The 23821-nt window shown below is 42.0% G+C and overlaps 1 protein-coding gene across 1 annotated transcript; it reads left to right on the forward strand.

The window, feature by feature from the left end:
- Nucleotides 1-11322: 11322 nt before the first annotated feature.
- Nucleotides 11323-15335, forward strand: LOC311109097 (C-C chemokine receptor type 9-like; the record flags this gene model as incomplete). The annotated part of the gene is made up of 3 exons (XM_084151901.1): nucleotides 11323-11389; nucleotides 11600-11646; nucleotides 14292-15335. The coding sequence occupies exons 2-3, from the start codon at nucleotides 11605-11607 to the stop codon at nucleotides 15333-15335; spliced, it is 1086 nt and encodes a 361-aa protein (XP_084008027.1). The 5' UTR covers nucleotides 11323-11389; nucleotides 11600-11604.
- Between the last annotated feature and the right edge of the window lie 8486 nt (nucleotides 15336-23821).

Here is a 23821-nt window from a genome sequence, read left to right on the forward strand (position 1 = left end):
AGGGGAAAACTGAAAACTTTCTGTTATTGGCAGAGAGGTTTGGAACTCTCTTTCTTATTGGTCTATTAACTAATTTACCTCATGGTGATGTCACCAGGCAGGTCAAAACTCCACCCACCAAAACAGGCTGAAATTTCAGGCGGTCTTTTCAAACAGCTCTTACACTAAAAGGGCAATAAAGTTCATGTTCAATTGGACAACAATACCCAATACAATACACTAACTATCCATCCTGTAGGGTATTGACATGGCCCACGAGATGCCAAACACTCAAGCGTTAAAGGGCGACTGCACTTCCTGATTTGGCCATGTTTTAGATGTGGTACATTAAGAAATGCTAGCGGCCATGATTGAATTCAAATGTGAGTTGGTTTCGGGTGTGGTTTGATGTGGGTGTCTCGTCTCTGTGTTGGCAGGTGGGATGAGTTAGCCAAATTATTTAGCCAATTAGCTTCACGCCTCATGTCCACCAGATGCATCAAACTCTTTGCGTTCCGGCGGAAGTAATTTATTGTCAATGGAGCAACGCTATGTTGGGGATGCCACACTAGGCAGCGATGCGTTCTGTGTACCGCATGCGTTCAATATTTTCAACTCGTTCGTTGCTTTACCTTGCAGTGGTACAAACGGAAGTACCCACACTGACTCCAACTAGCTAGCTTTTAGCTAGTTGAAAAGTAAGTAGGGAAAAGCACATGTAAGTAGGGAAAAGACATTCAGCAAAACACATATGCATCAGGCGTCAGCTGGCTGGTGTGCAACCCTGGCAAAAATGATTTGACTTTGGATAGCTTATCTCGGGGCTAGTTAGGGAACGTCAATAAATTACACTATGTAAACGAGACAATATTTTCATGTTACACACCTTTGTTTTCTCATTAAACGCTTTCAATATACTGTATGTACTGTATATGAATTCCTACAATTTATACAGTAGTTGGTTTGAGGTTTTTAAGTCATTGAAATTTGGAGCTATTGGAACTTTAACATATTGTCCCATGTAGGCCTACATTGTGTAATTTATCAATGGTCCCTAACTAGCCCCATAGGGTTATCCGAAGTCAACCCAAATTTACCACATGCATTAAGATCGGGTCACGTGCAGCTGCACTCCGAATTAATGATTACTTGTGTGCTGTGGGCATCTGGGCAGGGTTGAAACAAACCCAACGTTAATTTACGTTGTGATGCAGTCACGACCACAAGTCTCACAAAACTCAGTTTTGGATGAGACTAACTTTATGATCAAAATTATCCTATTTACACTTTGTAGTCAATTTTTATTTATTTTTTTTCGGACTCATATCAATGCCACATAGGGTGTATTCTAAATGAGAAGTTGTTTTTTTAGTGGCAGTTGCTCTTTAAAAATGAGCTTGACTGTCACCAAGACTCAGGAAGAGGTAAAAGCCTACAATACATCAGCGAGCACAGCACTAGTTAGTACATTTTATATACATTCATTGTGAGATGGTGAGCAAGTCAACACTGAAGTTCCCTCTGGGAAAATTAAAGTTATTATATTCTATACTATTCAACTACATACAACAGTATGAGACTTGTACTGTGAACTGTTGTAATGTGAACTGTAATGAGTGGTATTAACTGACTGAGGGGCAGTGGCGTGTATTCATGGATGCCAAGGGAAGCCAGGCTTCCCCAAAAAATGGACCAATAATTTTTGTATCTTTCGTCTCTCTGTGTTTCATAATTTTCCTTCAATTCGCAAGAGGCTGCTGAATGTATCTCACCGGAGAAAGCATCCGAGCGAGCAAAACAGCGCCCCTCTGTCTCTGTATGTGTAGCCCATCTATCTGATGCTGTCTGGTCAAAAAGAGTATGACATTGTTGCCGCACGTAGCATTGAATGCAAGGGAAGCCAGCGAGCATTTGGCCTCCCTTGATAAAAAATTATAGCCAATCAGCATTGAGCTTAACTGAGTGAGCTGTGAATGGTCCTGGTGCACCAAAAAAAAGTGTCAAGGGAAGCCAGTTTGGATTTGGCTTCACACCAATCACATCAAAAGCAAAATGTAATTGAATTGTCGAATTGTTGCATCTCGTTGTGTCATCCTCCGGTGACTAGCTAGCTAGCTAAAATGGCTCCTTTCCTAAATCAGCCATGGATGGAGATAGGGATTTGGACTTGTGGTTTTACTTAATTCTACATACTGGCCAATGTTTATAACGGCGATTCTGATCCAACCATAAATTCATACATTGTGCCCCTGGCCTGAGAGGATGGAAGTTCAGTATGTAGCTAGAAGCGTGTCCTGTTCTGTATGACAGTCGTAGACCGTTTCGTCAACATGAAAGAGAGGAGGATGCCATTGGCATTTCTCTACAAGTAGGGCGAGTCAACATGTTTTTTCTACTTGTGCACACACACACACACACACACACACACACAGACACACACACACAGAAACCAGAACCATGGACAGCCTCATCATATTTAGCTTACGTTTATTGGACTAAATTGTTTTTGGTATCTTTTAGTTGTCACTGTATTAGACTAAGCATAGGTGATTTGATGATGTTGAAGTTGAAGTGGTGCTGGAAAATGTGGAGGCAGCTCCTGTTTTCTTTGCAACTTGTGGTAACTCTCCATGGTTCTAAATCAATAGCTGTTTAGTAGTCGGAAAATGCCGGAAACATTAACTTGCTTGACCATGCTGTAGGTCATGTAACTGTTTGTTACATGCAGTATGCTTTATGGACTTCACCGGACAGAGGTTGCTCTCTGGTTTTGTGATGAAACAAAGTTGTGGTTTAATTGATTCTGCCACTGTGTCTTCTTATTGTCTCGGCCTTAGGCCTATATATCACGGTGGCAAGGCATATGAACTAACAGGTTATAGGGCAAACTGGGATATTGTCACAACACATAGGTTATAATATGGCTTTTTGTTTCTGGCTTGGCTTCCCCAGTGATTTTACCCATATACTACTACTGCTGGGGGGTGGTTTTACAGGAGCTGTTCAGTCAAACTCGGGACCTCGTCCACTGACACGTACATCACTTCTGCCCTCAACGGGATATCCTTCTACAAAATGTGAAATACACGCTTTGTCCACTGGGGGTCAGTAGATATGGCTACACCATATAGTTCTGGGCCAGTAGCCACAAAGTATCTCAGAGTAGGAGTGCTGATATAGGATCTGTCCATATAATCTTATTCATTCTGATCTAAATGCTAAAACTGATCCTAGCTCAGTACTCCTACTCTGAGATGCTTTGTGGACACGGGTGCTGGTCTCTGGGTTACACGTTTAGCACCTTGTGTGGATGAGTTAGTTTGACTTGAAAATATCTTCACATGAGGGTGAGACATTTTTGGGGAGCAAAGCATTATTCAGCCTTTGAATGGTTACCAAAGTTTGAAAAGCAGGCCAGGATGAGTAGTTACTGAATGAGGTCGTAAGTGCACTTTATTTCTTATAGAAAATAAATATAAATCAGGGATTCTTGGAAGACGGGACAATATCTCCTTATTTTTCTTAATATTAAGTATACAAAACATTAAGAACACCTGCTCTCTCCATGACATAGACTGATCAGGTGAATACAGGTGAAAGCTATGATCCCTTATTGATGTCACTTGTTAAATCCACTTTAATCAGTGTAGATGAAGGGGAGGAGGCAGGTTAAAGAAGGATTTTTAAACCTTGAGACAATTGAGACATGGATTGTGTATGTGTGCCATTCAGATGGTGAATGGGCAAGACAAAAGATTGAAGTGCCTTTGAACAGGGTATGGTAGTAGGTGCCAGGCGCACTGGTTTGTGTCAAAAACAGCAACGCTGCTGGGTTTTTCATGCTCAAAACAGTTTCCCATGTGTATCAGGAATGGTCCACCACCAAAAGGACATCAACACAACTGTGGGAAGCATTGGAGTCGACATAGGCCAGCATCCCTGTGGAACGCTTTCGACACCTTGTAGAGTTTGTTTCAATTTGGCATGTTTTTCTAGATTCAGAACATAAAACAACATTTAGAAAGCAAACATTATCCCTTGGATCTAGCACAGCAAATATGTCAATATGTTGCAGAACAGTGATTCAAATATATTTTCAGAATATGGACAAAAAGATTGCTCTTAAGGAGGTTAGCCATCAGTGACGGAGTTGACAAGCCACTGAAGGAGTTAACAGCAAATACTAAAAACATACTTTTTGCCTCTAAATATATAAGTTCAAAACAAACATTTGTAAAATATAGAAAATGATTCATTTGAAAACCCCAAATAAAAATACAGTGGTCCATGAGTGGTCTTGTTGCACTACATGTAATGAGGACATGAAGAAAGAGTCCTTATGTTATAATCAAACCATGTACGTACACTACCAATCAAAAGTTTGGACACACCTACTCATTCAAGGGTTTTTCCTTATTTGTACTATGTTTTACATTGTAGAATAATAGTGAAGACATCAAAACTATGAAATAACACATATGGAATCATGTAGGAACCAAAAAAGTGTTAAACAAATCAAAATATATTGTATATTTGAGATTCTTCAAATAGCCACCCTTTTCTTTGCCTTGATATATTTTGATTACTACATGATTCCATGTGTGTTATTTCATAGTTTTGATGACTTCACTATTATTCTACAATGTAGAAAATAGTAAAAATAAAGAAAAACCCTTGAATGAGTAGGTGTGTCCAAACCTTTGACTGGTACTGTAAGTCAGACAGTGATTCTTTGACCGTTCCGGGATGAAGCTGGCAAGCTGATGAGTATCAAAGTGTGAAATAAATCAGTGCTAACAGTCACACAGGAAGTGGTTGCTATGCTGTCTTGCCGTGCCACACTCCCCTGCCGCTGAGGGCACAAACAGCAACTTTCCAGAAAATACCTGAGCAACTGTCTACTTATACACATCATCACAATGGTGTACCGATTCACAGACCGGGGACTAAGGGGGTTTGCCAAGGCACCAAGGGACTTTTCTCAATTCTAACAAGTGTTTTTCTTCAGAAATGTGAAGTGAGTTCCTGTTTATGGCGAATGGGGTGCATTGACTGGCACTTTGATTTTGAAAGATACACTTTTGATAACATGGTGATGGTGATTATGTTGTGTTTCCCAGTTAAATATACTGTATGTTTTAACATGAGCTAGTGAGTTAGTTAACAGAATTATGGTTCTGACCCTCCCTATACTGGACTCATGCCAAAACCACCACTTCCTCTCCCTCCTCCCTCCTCTGTGGTCCTCTGTAGCTCAGCTGGTAGAGCACGGCGCTTGTAACGCCAAGGTAGTGGGTTCGATCCCCGGGACCACCCATACACAAAAATGTATGCACGCACGACTGTAAGTCGCTTTGGATAAAAGCGTCTGCTAAATGGCATATTATTATTATATTATATAGAACATGTCCCTGGACAACCTGGTCTCAGAGCATTTCGTATTATTCTGTACGTAGACAATTCATTTAGTATGATATGTTAAGTTTCTTATGGTACAGTATGTATTAATTTGTGGATGTCCATCACCCATTTCGTATGATATGTTACGAATTACAATTTGTATTATACGTTAAAAGTTTTGCAAACGTACAATATGTTACACATTTTCAAAATTTACAATATTTTACGAATTTTCTAACATGATATTTTACGAATTCTAGTTAGGCGCTAACGTTATTTTATTGGCCAAATAATGATAATTGCGCAAAACAAAAACAAACAAACAAATGTAGACAGGGCTACTGGGCTAAAGATGGTCCAGCCCATCTGGCATTTTCCCAAACTGTCCTATGGCCAGTCTGAGGATATGGGTATTTGAATTACTAGGTAAATCACAGACGTCACATAGTCACACCAGCAAAACCACACAACAACGTTTTTTCTCAATATGCATAACTGTGCCGTGTCATTCTTCTTAGGAAGAGTACCTCTCAATTTGCCAATTCAATCTTAGATTAAGAGCTAACGTCATTGATGACTGATAACACTGACACATAATCTTTTATTCTCTGTGCAGTGACAGAGGAGGTGCCGAAAGTGAGACCAAAGAGGAAGTCATCACGGGTGAGTCCCTGTAACCCATATCATTTGAACAGACGGAGCCAATGGGTTGGTAGACCAATGATACAGTGCCATGTGGCTTAGGGTTATACCAAGTCCATTGTCATGAATCACTGTCAAGGTGAATCAGTCTCAAGCACTCCGATTGTCTGTCAGGGTTTACCCTATCAGCAGGGGATTTCACAGAACTCTCTTTTGCTCAGTATCACCATCAACCAAATATTGTTATGTACGTAGGCCTATTACTAATCAGCAATTCTAATGAATAAGGTTTGATGTCATCTCATAAGGGATTGCTGGGACAATGCTTTCTCTCTACAGAGGCCCACTCTGAGACCACTACTAACACGTCTGATGCAAAGTCTGAGTCCTGGAGGTCAGACGTCAGACTTCCGACCTCAGCAGCACAGCATGGTGACCCTATCTAACTTTCAACCAATAAACTCTGCTTCATCGTATAGGATTTAATTGTGGTTATTATTGGGTTGTGGTGAATAGCAATACGTCTGGTAGAATGTCCATAGTGCACACACAATGTAGATATGGTGTTTCCTTCTGTGTGATTTGAATAATTTATGCAAGAACCCGAAGATCATTTGGAGACTGGCTTTGTAGTGTGTGTGTGTGTGTTTGGATGGGTGCATGTGTGTTTTCAAGCATTACTCGTGTTTAACAGAGAAGTCTGTCCTGTGGCTGCACAGGTGTTACTGTATATAGCACCTACCACGCAGATTAGAGCTACAGTAACACTGCTTTGGCATGTGTCATTTGGAACTGATGTAATCACCAACACCTCTGTCTGTCACTTTATTCAAGAGTTTGTTTTCATAGGAACCCTGAAGCACCCTTAGCCTAGCTTACGGGCCATGGCTGTTTCACTTTGCCTTTTTGTGGTCCAAACTGAGAAACGGAACCTGAAAGAGGAGACTGGTAGCTACTCTCAACCTCCGGCATCTCACCCCTAAGTCCTATGAGAAACTGAGACAGAAACTGCTAAATCAAGTTGGGTAGTGAAACCTTTATGAGGATTCCACACTGGTCTGCACTGTGCTCTGCTCTCAGCTGTACTCAGTGCCTAAAAATGTGTTGAAACACAGGAGGTTAGAAAGTACTCTTCCTTACACCTACTCACAGGAAACAAACAGCCATGAATGGACTTCCCTCTCCCTTGATGTTTCTATCATAACAGTCTCTTCGGCTTTGGAAACTCAAAACATGCTAACATTTATTTGTTTGTATTATTTATTTATTTGCACCAAAGAAAACAAATGATAGACAACAATACAATAAAAACGGTGTGCAGGTGTGGTTGGAAGCCCAAGAGCATGGTAAACACACATGGTATCAACAATATCAAGTTGTCAAACTATTGACTGTTGCTGCAACCTGGAACTCAGCCCGATAAAAACATAACATCTTTAAATGAATTCAATCAAAACTATCATTTTTGCCTCTTCATTTATCCATGTTGTGAACAAGTCCAAGAATGCCAGGGACTTTTGATGCAGTCTTTTTTGCGGTGTACTGTACATGTGGTTAACTGTGCCCACATTGCAAAGCAGCATTTTGTCCTTTTGTTTAATTTCCCCTTGCCTTTCACGTCTGCTCATAGTAGCTGCACTTCCTTTTCTATGGTGTCTGCTTCTTTGTCGCAATTGTAAACAAGGGTGGATATGCTCAGATGTAGTTAAATTGAGGACAGACTAACTGAATGAGGAACAGAGACACAGCGTAATATGAACATTTATTAAAATCGTTTTGAGAATAGCCTCGTAGCCAGAGGATATGATGGCAGGTAGCCAGCCCTATGGGTGGCAACTGGCATCGTGAGGAATGTGCATTATTGTGCCATGCTCATAGGCTATAAGGTAAATAGGTGAATGCTGGGCAGTCCATTATTTTGGCTACCATGGCTATGCCCCCATAGGATGACAATACCCCCATCCACAGGGCACGAGTGGTCACTGGTTTGATGATCATGAAAACGATATATACCATATGACATGGCCGTCTCAGTCACCAGATCTCAACCTAATTGAACACTTATGGGAGACTTTGGAGCAGGGCCTGAGACAGCGTTTTTCACCACCATCAACACAACATCATGACAGAATGGTGTCGCATCCCTCCGATAGAGTTAAAGACACTCGTAGAATCTATACCAAGTTGCATTGAAGCTGTTCTGGCTCGTGGTGGCCGAATGCCCTATTAAGACACTATGTTTCCTTTATTTTGGCAGTTATCGGTACATTCCCACTACGACCATAGAAGAGGAAGCAATGTGAATACACACTGAGTGTACAAAACATTAAGAACACCTTCCTAATATTGAGTTGCTAGGTGGTGTCAGAGGAAGGCCCAAACAATTGTAAAAGACTCCAGTAAACTAAGTCATAGACTGTTCTCTCTGTTACTGCACGGCAAGCGGTAACGGAATGCCAAGTCGAGGTCCTAAAGGCTCCTTAACAGCTTCTACCCCAAAGCCATAAGGCTACTGAACAGCTAATAAAATGGCCACCCAGACTATTTGCATTCAATTTGCATATATATATATATTTTTTTTTTACTTTAGTTTATTTTGTAAATATTTTCTTAACTCTATTTTCTTAAAACTGCATTGTTGGTTAAGGGCTTGTAAGTAAGCATTTCACTGTAAGGTCTACACCTGTTGTATTCGGCGCATGTGACAAATAAAACTTGATTTTATTTAATTTAAGTGGATTTAACAAGTGACATCAATAAGGGATCATAGGTTTCACCTGGATTCACCTGGCCAGTCTGTCATTGAAAGAGCAGGTGTTCTTAATGTTTTGTACACTCAGTGTATTATACTTACTGGATGAAGTTAAAGAAGCAAGCCATTCAGTCCGCTTTACTGATTAAACTTATGTTATCAACTACATTACTTTCATTTAGGCAACATCTGGGGATTTTACATATTCCAGTACATTCCAGTACATTGGCCCCTTTTGGTCACAGTGTATAGATGTATTCACTGAGACAGGGCACTCCAACCCTGTTCCTGGAGAGCTACCGTCCTGTAGGTTTTCGCTCCAACCCTAATGTAGAGCACCTGATTCTAGAAATTAGCTGGTTGATAACCTGAATCAGGTCAGTTATAACTGTGGTTGGAAAGAAAACCTACAGGAGGGTAGCTCTCTAGGAACAGGGTTCAACAGCCCTGTTGTGACATATAACTCTGTTTGGGCTTAGTGGTCCTAAAGATAACTCTGTCACTACAGCCCACAATGAACTTCCCCTCACCATCTCACAACACTGGTGTTGTCTTACTACCAAGCGTATCCATTTCACACATCACTTCTCATGGGCACTAAGTGCTTCACTTGAGCATACAGTCTTGTGAAAAATGGACCGTGACATGAAAAGTGTTTTTAGAGGGATGAGGGAGAATTGTTCCAGCTGCATAAGACAGGTGGTGTGAGATCCAAGGAAGAGCAGAGATGCCTAATAAAGCCTGCATTCACTGCTATGAGGAAGTTCATATAAGGTGTCTCTTAGAACAAATGCAAGTCATACCTAGCATGCTGACATACAGTACCAGTCAAAGGTTTGGACACACCCACTCATTCAAGGGTTTTTCTTTATTTTTACTATTTTCTACATTGTAGAATAATAGTGAAGACATCACAACTATGAAATAACACATATGGAATCATGTAGTAACCAAAAAAGTGTTAAACAAATCAAACTATATTTTATATTTGAGATTCTTCAAATAGCCACCCTTTGCCTTGATGACAGCTTTGCACACTCTTGGCATTCTCTCAACCAGCTTCACCTGGAATGCTTTTCCAACAGTCTTGAAGGAGTTCCCACATATTCTGAGCACTTGTTTGGCTGCTTTTCCTTCACTCTGCGGTCCAACTCATCCCAAACCATCTCAATTGGGTTGAGGTCGGGGGATTGTGGAGGTCAGATCATCTGATGCAGCACTCCATCACTCTCCTTCTTGGTAAAATAGCCCTTACACAGCCTGGAGGTGTGTTGGGTCATTGTCCTGTTGAAAAACAAATGATAGTCCCACTAAGCCCAAACCAGATGGGATGGCGTATCACTGCAAAATGCTGTGGTAGCCATGCTGGTTAAGTGTGCCTTGAATTCAAAATAAATCACAGACCGTGTCACCAGCAAAGCACCCCCACACCATAACGCCTCCTCCTGCATGCTTTACGGTGGGAAATACACATGCGGAGATCATCCGTTCACCTACACCGCGTCTCACAAAGACGGTTGGAACCAAAAATGTCCAATTTGGACTCCAGACCAAAGGACACATTTCCACCGGTCTAATGTCCATTGCTCGTGTTTCTTTGCCCAAGCAGGTCTCTTTTTCTTGATTCACACAGTCCCCTCTGAACAGTTGATGTTGATGTGTCTGTTACTTGAACTTGAAGCAATTTCTGAGGCTGGTAACTTTAACGAACTTATCCTCTGCAGCAGAGGTAACTCTGGGCCTTCCTTTCCTGTGGCGGTCCTCATGAGAGCCAGTTTCATCATATCGCTTGATGGTTTTTGCGACTGCACTTGAAGAAACGTTCAAAGTTCTTGACATTTTCCGTATTGACTGACCTTCATGTCTTAAAGTAATGATGGACTGTCGTTTCTCTTTGATTATTTGAGCTGTTCTTGCCATAATATGGACTTGGTCTTTTACCAAATAAGGCTATCTTCTGTATACCTCCCTACCTTGTCACAACACAACCGATTGGCTCAAATGCATTAAGAAGGAAAGAAATTCCACAAATTTCCACAAAACTTTTAAGAAGGCACACCTGTTAATTGAGATGCATTCCAGGTGACTACCTCATGAAGCTGGTTGAGAGAATGCCAAGATTGTGCAAAGCTGTCATCAAGGCAAAGGGTGGCTATTTGAAGAATCTCAAATATAAAATATATTTCGATTTGTTTAACACTTTTTTGGTTACTACATGATTCCATATGTGTCATTTCATAGTTTTGATGTCTTCACTTCACAATGTAAAAATAAAGAAAAACCCTTGAATGAGTAGGTTTGTCCAACCTTTTGACTGGTAGTGTTTGTTTTTATAGAGTATACCACAGGTTCCCTAAAAAGAGAAACAGTTTCTAAATGTAATGCATACAAAGTTGATTAGGATGTTTACACTGGTATACTGTATGTTAGAAAAAACAGGAACTAATGACATAGGCAAAGCGGTCTATCGATGTGACGTTGTGGTTAAGACAAAGAACCATAAAAGCTGGTGACGGTGAGACAGGTAGCTAGAAGCGTCTACTCTGAGAAAGAGACACAGCATTGAAGTGTCATCACTGAGTGGGTTGGAACACTGTCTTTGTTATCCTCTTGCTAGTGAGTTTTGTTTCAAATGTAGAGATGTTCTTTCATAATACTGGATAGTATTCTTTTGTTAACGTTTTCGTTTGGTTGAAATTGTTTTCAGTGTGGGTCAAAGGTGATACATTATTAAGTGTATATGTAGTAATAACTTTTTTTCACATAATCTATTAGGTTATTTGTGGATTAAAGAACACATTATTTACATTTTACTTCTTCTGACAGGTTAAATGGAGTGGCCATTATTCACTGCACTCCCAACTGATGAAACTGTAAGTATTATTTCAACCTAAATGCTTGTATTTACAATTGTAAAGCCATGCTATAAAATGAATTTAGAGATCAACATCAAACATCAGAGAATGAATTCAATCCAAACATGTTGATTGTTGCCTAGAGTATCTACTGTTTGTCTTTTGAACTCCCATACATAGAAAAACTCATGTTTGTATTTTAAACTCATCACTTTTAGTACCCAAGATTCAGATCAGCAAGTGGGAGAACTTTTTTCCCCACTGTATGTGATCTGTCTGTGTGTGTATGTTATTACAGTACACACATACTGTATGTAGATGGTTTTAGTTATTATTTTTCATGATACCATTTTTTTTTTCTCCATGTTCAGTTGATCAGATTTAGTGATAATCTTAAAGAAAAATGTACAGTGGGGAAAAAAAAGTATTTAGTCAGCCACCAATTGTGCAAGTTCTCCCACTTAAAAAGATGAGAGAGGCCTGTAATTTTCATCATAGGTACACGTCAACTATGACAGACAAAATGAGAATTTGTTTCTCCAGAAAATCACATTGTAGGATTTTTTATGAATTTATTTGCAAATTATGGTGGAAAATAAGTATTTGGTCACCTACAAACAAGCAAGATTTCTGGCTCTCACAGACCTATAACTTCTTCTTTAAGAGGCTCCTCTGTCCTCCACTCGTTACCTGTATTAGTGGCACCTGTTTGAACTTGTTATCAGTATAAAATACACCTGTCCACAACCTCAAACAGTCACACTCCAAACTCCACTATGGCCAAGACCAAAGAGCTGTCAAAGGACACCAGAAACAAAATTGTAGACCTGCACCAGGCTGGGAAGACTGAATCTGCAATAGGTAAGCAGCTTGGTTTGAAGAAATCAACTGTGGGAGCAATTATTAGGAAATGGAAGACATACAAGACCACTGATAATCTCCCTCGATCTGGGGCTCCACGCAAGATCTCACCCCGTGGGGTCAAAATGATCACAAGAACGGTGAGCAAAAATCCCAGAACCACACGGGGGGACCTAGTGAATGACCTGCAGAGAGCTGGGACCAAAGTAACAAAGCCTACCATCAGTAACACACTACGCCGCCAGGGACTCAAATCCTGCAGTGCCAGACGTGTCCCCCTGCTTAAGCCAGTACATGTCCAGGCCCGTCTGAAGTTTGCTAGAGTGCATTTGGATGATCCAGAAGAGGATTGGGAGAATGTCATATGGTCAGATGAAACCAAAATATAACTTTTTGGTAAAAACTCAACTCGTCGTGTTTGGAGGACAAATAATGCTGAGTTGCATCCAAATAACACCATACCTACTGTGAAGCATGGGGGTGGAAACATCATGCTATGGGGCTGTTTTTCTGCAAAGGGACCAGGACGACTGATCCGTGTAAAGGAAAGAATGAATGGGGCCATGTATCGTGAGATTTTGAGTGAAAACGTCCTTCCATCAGCAAGGGCATTGAAGATGAAACGTGGCTGGGTGTTTCAGCATGACAATGATCCCAAACACACCGCCCGGGCAACGAAGGAGTGGCTTCGTAAGAAGCATTTCAAGGTCCTGGAGTGGCCTAGCCAGTCTCCAGATCTCAACCCCATAGAAAATCTTTGGAGGGAGTTGAAAGTCCGTGTTGCCCAGCGACAGCCCCAAAACATCACTGCTCTAGAGGAGATCTGCATGGAGGAATGGGCCAAAATACCAGCAACAGTGTGTGAAAACCTTGTGAAAACTTGCAGAAAACGTTTGACCTGTGTCATTGCCAACAAAGGGTATATAACAAAGTATTGAGAAACTGTTGTTATTGACCAAATACTTATTTTCCACCATAATTTGCAAATAAAATCATAAAAAATCCTACAATGTGATTTTCTGGAATTTTTTTCCTCAATTTGTCTGTCATAGTTGACGTGTACCTATGATGAAAATTACAGGCCTCTCTCATCTTTTTAAGTGGGAGAACTTGCACAATTGGTGGCTGACTAAATAATTTTTTCCCCCACTGTATATGTAGCATGGAGTTTGTGAATTTAATGCTTGCTTTCCTTTAAGCTAGGCAAATGTTTCCAATAGACACACACACAAACTTTGCCTCAGTAAAGGCTAAAACATCAGTCTAAAAATGTCCATGGTGTGCATGCTGTCACCTCTTCCCCCAGTTTAATCGCTGTCCTACATCTGTGTGTGTCGGTGTCGACAATGAGCACTGTGCCGTTGACGTGCATCGTGAACCTGAGCTGTAGCCCCTCTGAAACGTTATCCTGCCATCTCATACAGGAAGTGGTGTAGTGGTGTGGTTTCTCCAGTAGAGACAGTGAGACACAACACCTGCATCTGAGAGCAGCCAGAGTAGCGTCTGGTTTAGATAGATCGTCACTACCACCAGATCCTGGTGTCACACTGCTCCACTGAATCCACTGTGCTATGAAACCCTGTAGTGTATGCAGATAGTTTGGGGGAACAGACAGACAGTCAACCACTGTAGACAGTAATTAAAATAATTGTTAAATTAAAAGTAGGCTAAATTGAAATCTGTTTAAACTGTTATCAAAGACACTTATCAAAGACCCGGTGACAAAATAAATGATTAGGGACACCTGTTACACAAATCCAGAGTAAAGGTCTCCCATTAAAGAATGCTTGTTTGTATTACAGCTTTCTGGCGATTACACAGAGGAATATGAGACCTTCACTGAGACCTCAGGGGGGGTGTGTGACAAGAGCTGGGTGAGGGACTTCCGGGGTCTCTACGAACCCCCGCTGTTCTGGCTCATCTTCGTCCTAGGCGCTGTGGGCAACCTGATGGTGGTCTTCATCTATACCACTGTGCGCCACCGCCTCAAGACCATGACTGACGTCTACCTACTCAACCTGGCCGTGGCTGACCTTTTCTTCCTGGGCACGCTGCCTTTCTGGGCCGCCGACGCCACCAAGGGCTGGATGTTTGGCCTGGGCCTCTGTAAGCTCCTCTCGGCCGTCTACAAGATCAACTTCTTCAGCAGCATGCTGCTGCTCACATGTATCAGCGTGGACCGCTATGTGGCTATCGTCCAGGTTACCAAGGCCCACAACCTGAAGAACAAGAGGCTGTTTGTCAGCAAGCTGGCCTGCCTAGCTGTCTGGATCATCTCAGTCTCCCTGGCCCTACCCGAGTTCATCTTTGCCCAGGTCAAGCCTGACCTTAGGGGGAATTCCTTCTGTGTCCTGGTCTACCCCAACAACCTCTTCAATCGCACCAAGATCCTGGTGCTGGCTCTGCAGATATGTGTGGGTTTTTGCCTACCGCTGCTGGTCATGGTGCTGTGCTACTCTGTCATCATCCGCACCCTGCTGCATGCCAAGAGCTTTGAGAAGCACAAGGCACTCAGGGTCATCTTCGCCGTGGTGGCTGTGTTTGTCCTCTCCCAGCTGCCGTACAATGGGCTACTGGTGGTCGCCGCCACGCAGGCCGCCAACACCACCATCACGGACTGTGTCGTATCGGGGCATTTCGATGTCGCTGGTCAGATTGCAAAGAGCCTGGCGTACACCCACGCCTGCATTAACCCCTTCCTGTACGTGTTCATTGGCGTTCGCTTCCAGAAGGATCTGCTGAGGCTGCTGAAGCTGTGCACCTGCGGCCTGAGTAATCTGCAGGCCATCCCCAAACGCCCTTCTGTCATGTTTGACACTGAGACCACCCCAGCCCTCGCCTTGTAATCGTGCCCACTGAAACCACACACACATTCAATGTCACCTCAGATCACATAATTCCAATGGTAAACACCTCATCATTCTACACCTTTCTTCCTCCATGATATCATATGCTGCTAGGGGACACTCCCACCTGTTGCATCCTGAGTACATTGATATTTTGCCAGTATAGAAATTCATTGTTGTTTACAATTACCCCATGCTGACAATCAAGAAACATGCAGTACATGCATACCATTCTCTAAGACATTGTATTAAAGTGTAAATTATTGTATATATACTGAACAATAAATATAAACGCAACATTCAACCATATCAACGATTTTACTGAGTTACAGTCAGGAAATCAGCCAACTGAAATAAATTAATTGGGCCCTAATCTATGGATTTCACATGACTGGGAGGGGTGCAGCCATTGGTGGGCCTGGCATAGGCCCACCCACGTGGGAGACAGTGAGGGATCTATTAGCGGAACAATTATTTTATTAACAACAGCTAAACAAATATGTTTGTTTTACAGATTTGTTTTGTTGTTGCAGTTTTACAGCTAATTTCCAGCGATTCTACAAAATGTGTAAAGTGGTGCTATGGCTTAGGCCGTGTTAATATGATTTCTGAGTGAGACTGACTAACAAAATCAATGGGGGCCCCCTGGAGGTCAGGGCCCCTGGGCACGTGCACTGCGTGCCTGGTCGGTAATTCAGCCATGATTACTACAAGTTTAGATATCTGGCTAGACTAACTAGACTCATTTACCAATTTAAATTGTTTTTATTGACATGGACTAATTGAGTGACTGTCACTGAGTGACATAGAACAAAAGGCAAACTGCTGATGCACAACCAAGTTTCGAAATTGCACCTTGTGTATTCTACTATTCTCACTTTTAACAGTAAGTTGAGACCCAGGCTGAGTTCCTACCAAAAAATATATGTTATTATTTATTTATTTTATTTGAAAGAATCGGTGTCCTCCCATGTAGCAGCAGCCCTGGTCTTACCATTACTGGTTCAATATGTTCTCTATTTGCAGAGTTAGTGCTGGTCTAGAGTCTAAAATCCTCATTTTTGTGTGTATTTTTATAATTCTTTAACAAATTTTGAATAACATTTACAAAACCCAATTACTCTCAGAACAGAATGCCTCATCACAATCTTTTTTTCTGAGCACAATGAGGTCAATTGAGTAAGTGTGAGGCACTCTCAATCTAACCTTTATAAGGTAGCAATATTAGAATAAGCAACAAGAACAAAGTCTTAATGAAGGAATGCAATGCTTTGAGCCACAAGAGCAGCATTCACTTATTGTCATCTACTTTGTGTGAGAAAGTATAATGCTGTGGCATTCACAATATTTTCACTATGACTGCAGCCTAAGACTATTCTTAGTTGGCTGTTCAAACATCATTGACTGTCTGCTGAGTTTCCACCAACACAAACAGTTGTACTCTATTTTGGTCTGGGTATGGCTTTGTGAAAGTTGCCCATTCAGACTGGTATGAGGATAGTTTGCACTCAATGCACTCATTCACCTCTGAAAACCGTTGACTCAGCACCATAGGTTCAGACAGGGTGAAAGTAGCATGCCGTCAAATTTGACGATTGAGAAATTGATTGTGATCCCACTGAAAAAAAAAAAAGAAGCCTTGTCTGCTGTTTTGTTGAGTTGCAGTCTGATGACCTAGATTCAGGTTGTAAGCAAGTGAAGCGTAGTATGAAATCTAATTGCAATTTAAGTATCATTTACACAATCCACTAGCTTTGGTTTTAATCACCATTGGTAGCATCAAAACACTTGTCTTTGAAGATGTCACCAGCCTACATTACGTCAATACATACATGTGGTGTGCCTTAATAATTTAAATTCACAAGTAGTCTGCTTCACTAATGTTGTACTACTTTTATTTATCTAACCTTTATTTAACTAGGCAAGTCAGTTAAGAACAAATTCTTATTTACAATGATGGCCTACCAAAAGGCCTCCTGCGGGGACGGGGGCTGGGATACATTTTTTAAATCTAGGGCAAAACACACATCACAACAAGAGAGACACCACAACACTACATAAAGAGAGACACCACAACACTACATAAAGAGACACCACAACACTACATAAAGAGAGACGCCACAACACTACATAAAGAGAGACACCACAACACTACATAAAGAGAGACGCCACAACACTACATAAAGAGAGACGCCACAACACTACATAAAGAGACACCACAACACTACATAAAGAGAGACGCCACAACACTACATAAAGAGAGACGCCACAACACTACATAAAGAGAGACGCCACAACACTACATAAAGAGACACACCACAACACTACATAAAGAGAGACACCACAACACTACATAGAGACACCACAACATTACATAGAGACACCACAACACTACATAAAGAGAGACACCACAACACTACATAAAGAGACACACCACAACACTACATAAAGAGACACACCACAACACTACATAAAGAGACACACCACAACACTACATAAAGAGAGACACCACAACACTACATAAAGAGAGACACCACAACACTACATAAAGAGACACACCACAACACTACATAAAGAGAGACACCACAACACTACATAGAGACACCACAACATTACATAGAGACACCACAACACTACATAAAGAGAGACACCACAACACTACATAAAGAGAGACACCACAACACTACATAAAGAGAGACACCACAACACTACATAAAGAGAGACACCACAACACTACATAAAGAGAGACACCACAACACTACATAAAGAGAGACACCACAACACTACATAAAGAGAGACACCACAACACTACATAAAGAGAGACACCACAACACTACATAAAGAGAACAACACATGATGGCAGCAACACATGACAACACAGCATGGTAGCAACACATGACAACAACACGGTAGAAACACAACGTGGCAGCAGCACAACATGGTAGCAGCACAAAACATGGTACAAACATTATTGGGCACAGGGCAAGAAGGTAGAGACAACAATACATCACGCGAAGCAGCCACAAGTGTCAGTAAGAGTGTCCATGATTGAGTCTTTGAATGAAGACTGTCCAGTTTGAGTGTTCTTTGCAGCTCGTTCCAGTCGCTAGCTGCAGCGAACTGAAAAGAGGAGCAACCATGGGATGTGTGTGCTTTGGGGACCTTTTACAGAATGTGACTGGCAGAATGGGTGTTGTATGTGGAGGATGAGGGATGCAGTAGGTATCTCAGATAGGGGGGAGTGAGGCCTAAGAGGGTTTTATAAATAAGCATCAACCAGTGGGTCTTGTGACGGGTATACAGAGATGACCAATTTACAGAGGAGTATAGAGTGCAGTGATGTGTCCTATAAGGAGCATTGGTGGCAAATCTGATGGCCGAATGGTAAAGAACATCTAGCCGCTCGAGAGCACCCTTACCTGCCGATCTATAAATTACGTCTCCGTATTCTAGCATGGGTAGGATGGTCATCTGAATTAGGGCTCTAAACCCTCAGAGGTAGTAATCACACCGTTGGGGAGAGGGGCCTTCTTCTTACCGAACCACATTACCTTTGTTTTGGAGGTGTTCAGAACAAGGTTAAGGGCAAAGAAAGCTTGTTGGACACTAAGAAAGCTTTGTTGTAGAGCGCTTAACACAAAATCTGGGGAGGGGCCAGCTGAGTATAACACTATCATCTGCATATAAATGGATGCGAGAGCTGCGAGAGCTTCCTACTGCCTGAGCTATGTTGTTGATGTAAATTGAGAAGAGCGTGGGGCCTAGGATCGAGCCTTGGGGTACTCCCTTGGTGACAAAAGGCTGTGTTAGCATGGGCAGCACCATTGAGGGCTGGACTTTCAACTTCATTGGTTGATCCCTCCTGGTGACCCTGTTGGAGTCATGTCCAACCGGGTCATCAGGAGGGATCAGCCAATTGTGAAGAAGAAAATGGACTACTTCAAAATGGCACTGTCCATGCTGTCACAGACGCTATATTGGCGCAGAAAGATGAGTCCTCTATCTATCTCTATGGTCTGCCACAAGATGGAATAACTAGTGTTAAGTATGTGGTATGAATATTATTGGTGAATTAGCACCATTTAACGGCAATGAAGAGAACTGCCTGAGACCCCTTTGGTCACGCTGTCTTGAGAAATGCTTATCGTACATTCAGTGCAAGAAGACAGTCAGCGACGAACAAACTTTGCCAAAAGATAGGTTGATTGATCTAACATGATATTCAGCTCTCCTTACTCTGTCTAATGTTATGGTAATTAACACAGGGGAGAAGAAGAGTGTTTAAAACGGAGCTAGAAGGAATGTGTGGGAGAACAAACAACTGGAACAGCACCTGTGTCCCAAGACATCCCATCCATCTTTCCTTTCCCAGGGATTTAGGTGTATGTGTTGGTGTGTGTGTGTGTCATAGATTGTATAAGAACAACAGTGGGTGTGTGAATGTGTGCACAAGCATGTGTGTGTAGGTGCCTGTGTGTACATGTGCAAATGTTTACGAGAGCGAGAGAGAAAGGCCTCTCTGAGTTATGGGTCTAGTTGAATGGGAGAGTCCAGGTTGGGATGGGGTTGACCCATTGACCTGGCTGCATTCGGGCACCAGAGAGGATTTTGTACTGTGAGACTGAGGGACCATGGATAGCTTATGTATCAACATTGACACAATGGCATGCGACACACTTTACTATTATAAGATCTCAAAATACATTATGACAAACGCACTGTGTTGCAAAAGTTTGGTATTATCTTAAAGGTTCATTTGAAAAAAGTTTCAGTGAGTTCACGCTATCTATAAAGTAATATAACTATTTTATTAAAGGCAAATAAAAGCTCAAAGGATCTCCATAACACTCTCTTTTTTAGAAAACGTAATAGCACGTGGACCTCCTCTGCAATCGCACCCCAAACAGTGACCCTGTTATCCTACTCCATCTCTCCCTCAGTTAATACTTCACTTCAGACTCCCAGGCCCACAGAATGAGAGATGTTTCCATTTCATGTCTGTCATTTTCAGGCCTGTGTGTTACCTGTATGGTGATAAGCGTGTGACTGACTGGGAGTGTCATTTGTCACTGTCCGCCTCTGAGGGACAGCCATAGATTGACGACGGTGATGATGGGAGGAGCCCTCTGTGTTCAGGCACAGGCGCCACCACACTCCAAACACCTAACCACAACGCACAGCTGTAGGGCTATGGGGAAAATACACGCACACAAACACACACACTCAGAGCGTGTCATTTTATGGAAATGTGTTTAGTGTACAAATCCAGCGACAATGAGGCAAAGTGCACATAGGCAACACCTCAGCGATGCTAAAGTGATCATTCCTTTTGATTTTGTTCAAAAGTAGTTTTGTGTTAAAATGTTAGTGCTTTTCCATTTGTAACACTGGGCATTCCATTTTTTGCTTAGGGTCCCTTACATCATTCTCGTGTTAGGAAAATATAACAACTCAAAAGACAAAATCATCTTTGAAAAGGAACAAAATTCCTTCAACCGCAACAATAGATCAAAGTATCCCCCGACAACCAATTATCAATGCTCCTCCTCCTCCCCCAGCTAGCGAGCTCTCCAGGGAGTTTTACGTGCCCCCGGCAGGTTTGGCATGTCAGAAGGTTCCTCTTTATGGCCTGTCTGTCCCCCCTGCTGCTCTGAGTCTTCTGACCACATGTTGATGGCCTCCACGTACACTGAAGACTTTATGAGAAAGTGTAGTTGAGTAAAATAGAAGAAACACCTTCTTTTACTTTACTTAAATTGGACAATCATTTCCCCTGCATTTGTGATTCCACCATTCCCTGGACATCCTCAGAGTAAGTATGTCTTCTCTTTTCTAATCACAGCCCTCCCCTTTGCACCTCATCTTCCAAACCGTGAGACAGTTAACCACGAGACAGACGAACACTGTAACCGAGAGGTTTTCTAAAGGAGAGCGGGGGAATGGCTGTAGTCTCTACAGGCATACCAGAGGAGGAAAAACAAAAGAGCTGTACCTGTAGGATTTCAATGGGAGCTACTAGCTTTGATGTGGGACAGAAAGAGAGAGTAGTTTGATGAAATATTGATGTTTCTCTTTTTTAACTGTGTCCTGTGGGATCTCTGTTTGCTTTCAGGATGTGTGAAGTGTGTGCAGTGGTCTGGGCCACATTTCTGCTGCTGTTACTGGAGGAGAATGGACTGGGCTATCAGTTGAAGGAGTCTTATTGGTCCTAACGGTCCTTAATGTGGATGGAAGGCCCCCTTGACGAGGTGGAAAGGTTGGTCGGGATCAAAAGGAGAAAGGTCTTTTCGCTGTTCTTCTCCAATTAATCTTAGCCAGTAGATTTACAGTTTGTGGATCTGACAACAAAATACTTCAAATGCCTGGGATAAATGCTGTATTGTCAATTTCCTGTCAACATTCAGCCAGAAGGGTGTGTATCCTTATATAGTGTGTATGAATACTCAATAGGAAGTGTGTAGAGTAGAGGAAGAATGTTCACTTGAACTTTGATCTTGACAACTTTGTCATCATGTCAGAGTTGAAGTAACTATGCGCTCTCCTCAGCAAAGCAAAATAATAATTGTCTGACCCAATATTCAAATCCTTACTTACTTAACCTAATACCAATGGTGGCTCCAAAAGTTTGATTTGAGTTTGTAAGAATGTGACCCACATTCTTCCAGCAACAAAGGGGACGTCCATTCATGGAGAAAAATTCTGAATATCGATAACCGCCTTGAGAGCTTTTGTCTGAAAGCTAAGAGAGAGCAACACACGCTCCAACAGGCCCAAAGAAAGAAGAGATGGTAAAAAAACGAGTGCGATTAAACGCTGGCTCTCACACGTTCACGTTCATACACATACAGAGATACCCAGCACACATAATGACTTCTGCTGAGGAGAGTTGCGATTATTTAAACTTAAAGGAGAGGAGAGAGGGAAGGAGGAAGAGAAAGGGGGAGAAAGGAAGACTTCAGAGGAGCAAGGGGCAGGAGATAGGGCTGGGAAAGGTCTCGCCTTTAAGTGGAATTAACATGCTTTTCCATTGGAGTCCATTAGATAATCATATTCATGCCACACAAGGCTCCAAACCCCCTCACTTTCATTATTCCCTTTTAATCCGCCCTGATAAGGGGGTGCAGGCGTCGTCTTTTCATTATGTCGTCATTTGGAAGCTGCATGAGAACCCTCGGGACGTTATCACAGGGAAATTGCTTAAATAGCCGAAGTGGATATAGTTTTGCGTTTATTATTTCTGACAGATTCAAAATAACCCCACAAATATCCCTCTCTGTGATTATAAAGGGGGGAGGGGGGGGCACTGAGCGCCTGTTATCAGTCATGCACGCTAATGGGCCACTCATAGACACCCGATATACCTCCAGCATGCACAGAGAGACAGGAGAGAGAGCAGAGTAAGGGAGCGAGAGAGAGAGAGAGGCTTTATCTCAGTCGTGTCTTCACTGTTTGCTCTTTGATTTGGCAGATGGCTGCGAGGCCTCAGTGTGTGTGTGTGTGTGTGGGGGGGGGTCTGTGTGTGAAGGAGCACTTGAACCCTGTGTACACAGCTCTAGGATGGATGGGGCCTAATGCTCTCTTCAGGAGTAGATTAGTGGTCAGTATAGCAGTCCTTGTGGTGTGTTCATTTGGCCCCAGTAACTCTGGCCCCTCTTTCCCCTGACACATTGGGAAGCAGGGACCACTGGTAGCCCTAGTCTGTTTGCTGCCTTGTCTTGGAGAATAATGGAGTAGCAAACAAGTGGGAAACAAGTAAACAGTGAAGGGTGCTCTATCAATTGAAAGCAGTGAAAAAATGAGGCCAAACGAGTCACAGCATAGGATGTCAGTGGGACTTTTTTGTCAGATCCTGAGTTAATAAAGTTGTAATTAAGAAAGTATTACAATCTGGGAATGTATTGTCTTATTCATGAAATGAAAGCTTTAAAATATACTCTATTGGTCCAGAAGGAGTGGAAAACTGTTCCTTGAATTGGGACCCTTGGTGTTAACTTGAGAGGAGACTGCATGCGGTTCTCAACTGCACAACTCACTGAACAAGCCTGCCATTCTCTTGGTCTGCACCCCAAATGAAGCCCTATTCCCTATGTAATCCACTACTTTTGACTAGGGCCCATGGGTCTCTGGTCAAAAGTAGTGCGCTATGTAGGGAATAGGGTGCTATTTGGGATTCAACATTGGTATGTCCAATGCAATGCTAGAGGTCAAATCTGGATGGATATCATATGCTTTTCTGATGACATATCCCTTTCACTGTGACATCTGTCCAATTGGAGATAAATGGAGAGAAAAATTAAACACTGTATTGCCAAGTAGTCATTTTATGTTACTTGTGTAACTTATTTCAATGAGATCATGAAATTACTTTTGGGAAAAAGACTGATGCAGTGTTAAATGCATATTTGTTGTAATGTATCAATCAGTGTGTAGATGAAGACAAACAAATGAATGTGTCTTTTACAGTTTATAACCGTTCTGTTTTATTC

This window comes from Coregonus lavaretus (assembly GCF_964263955.1).
Source record: "Coregonus lavaretus genome assembly, chromosome: 34".
NCBI lineage: Eukaryota > Metazoa > Chordata > Actinopteri > Salmoniformes > Salmonidae > Coregonus > Coregonus lavaretus.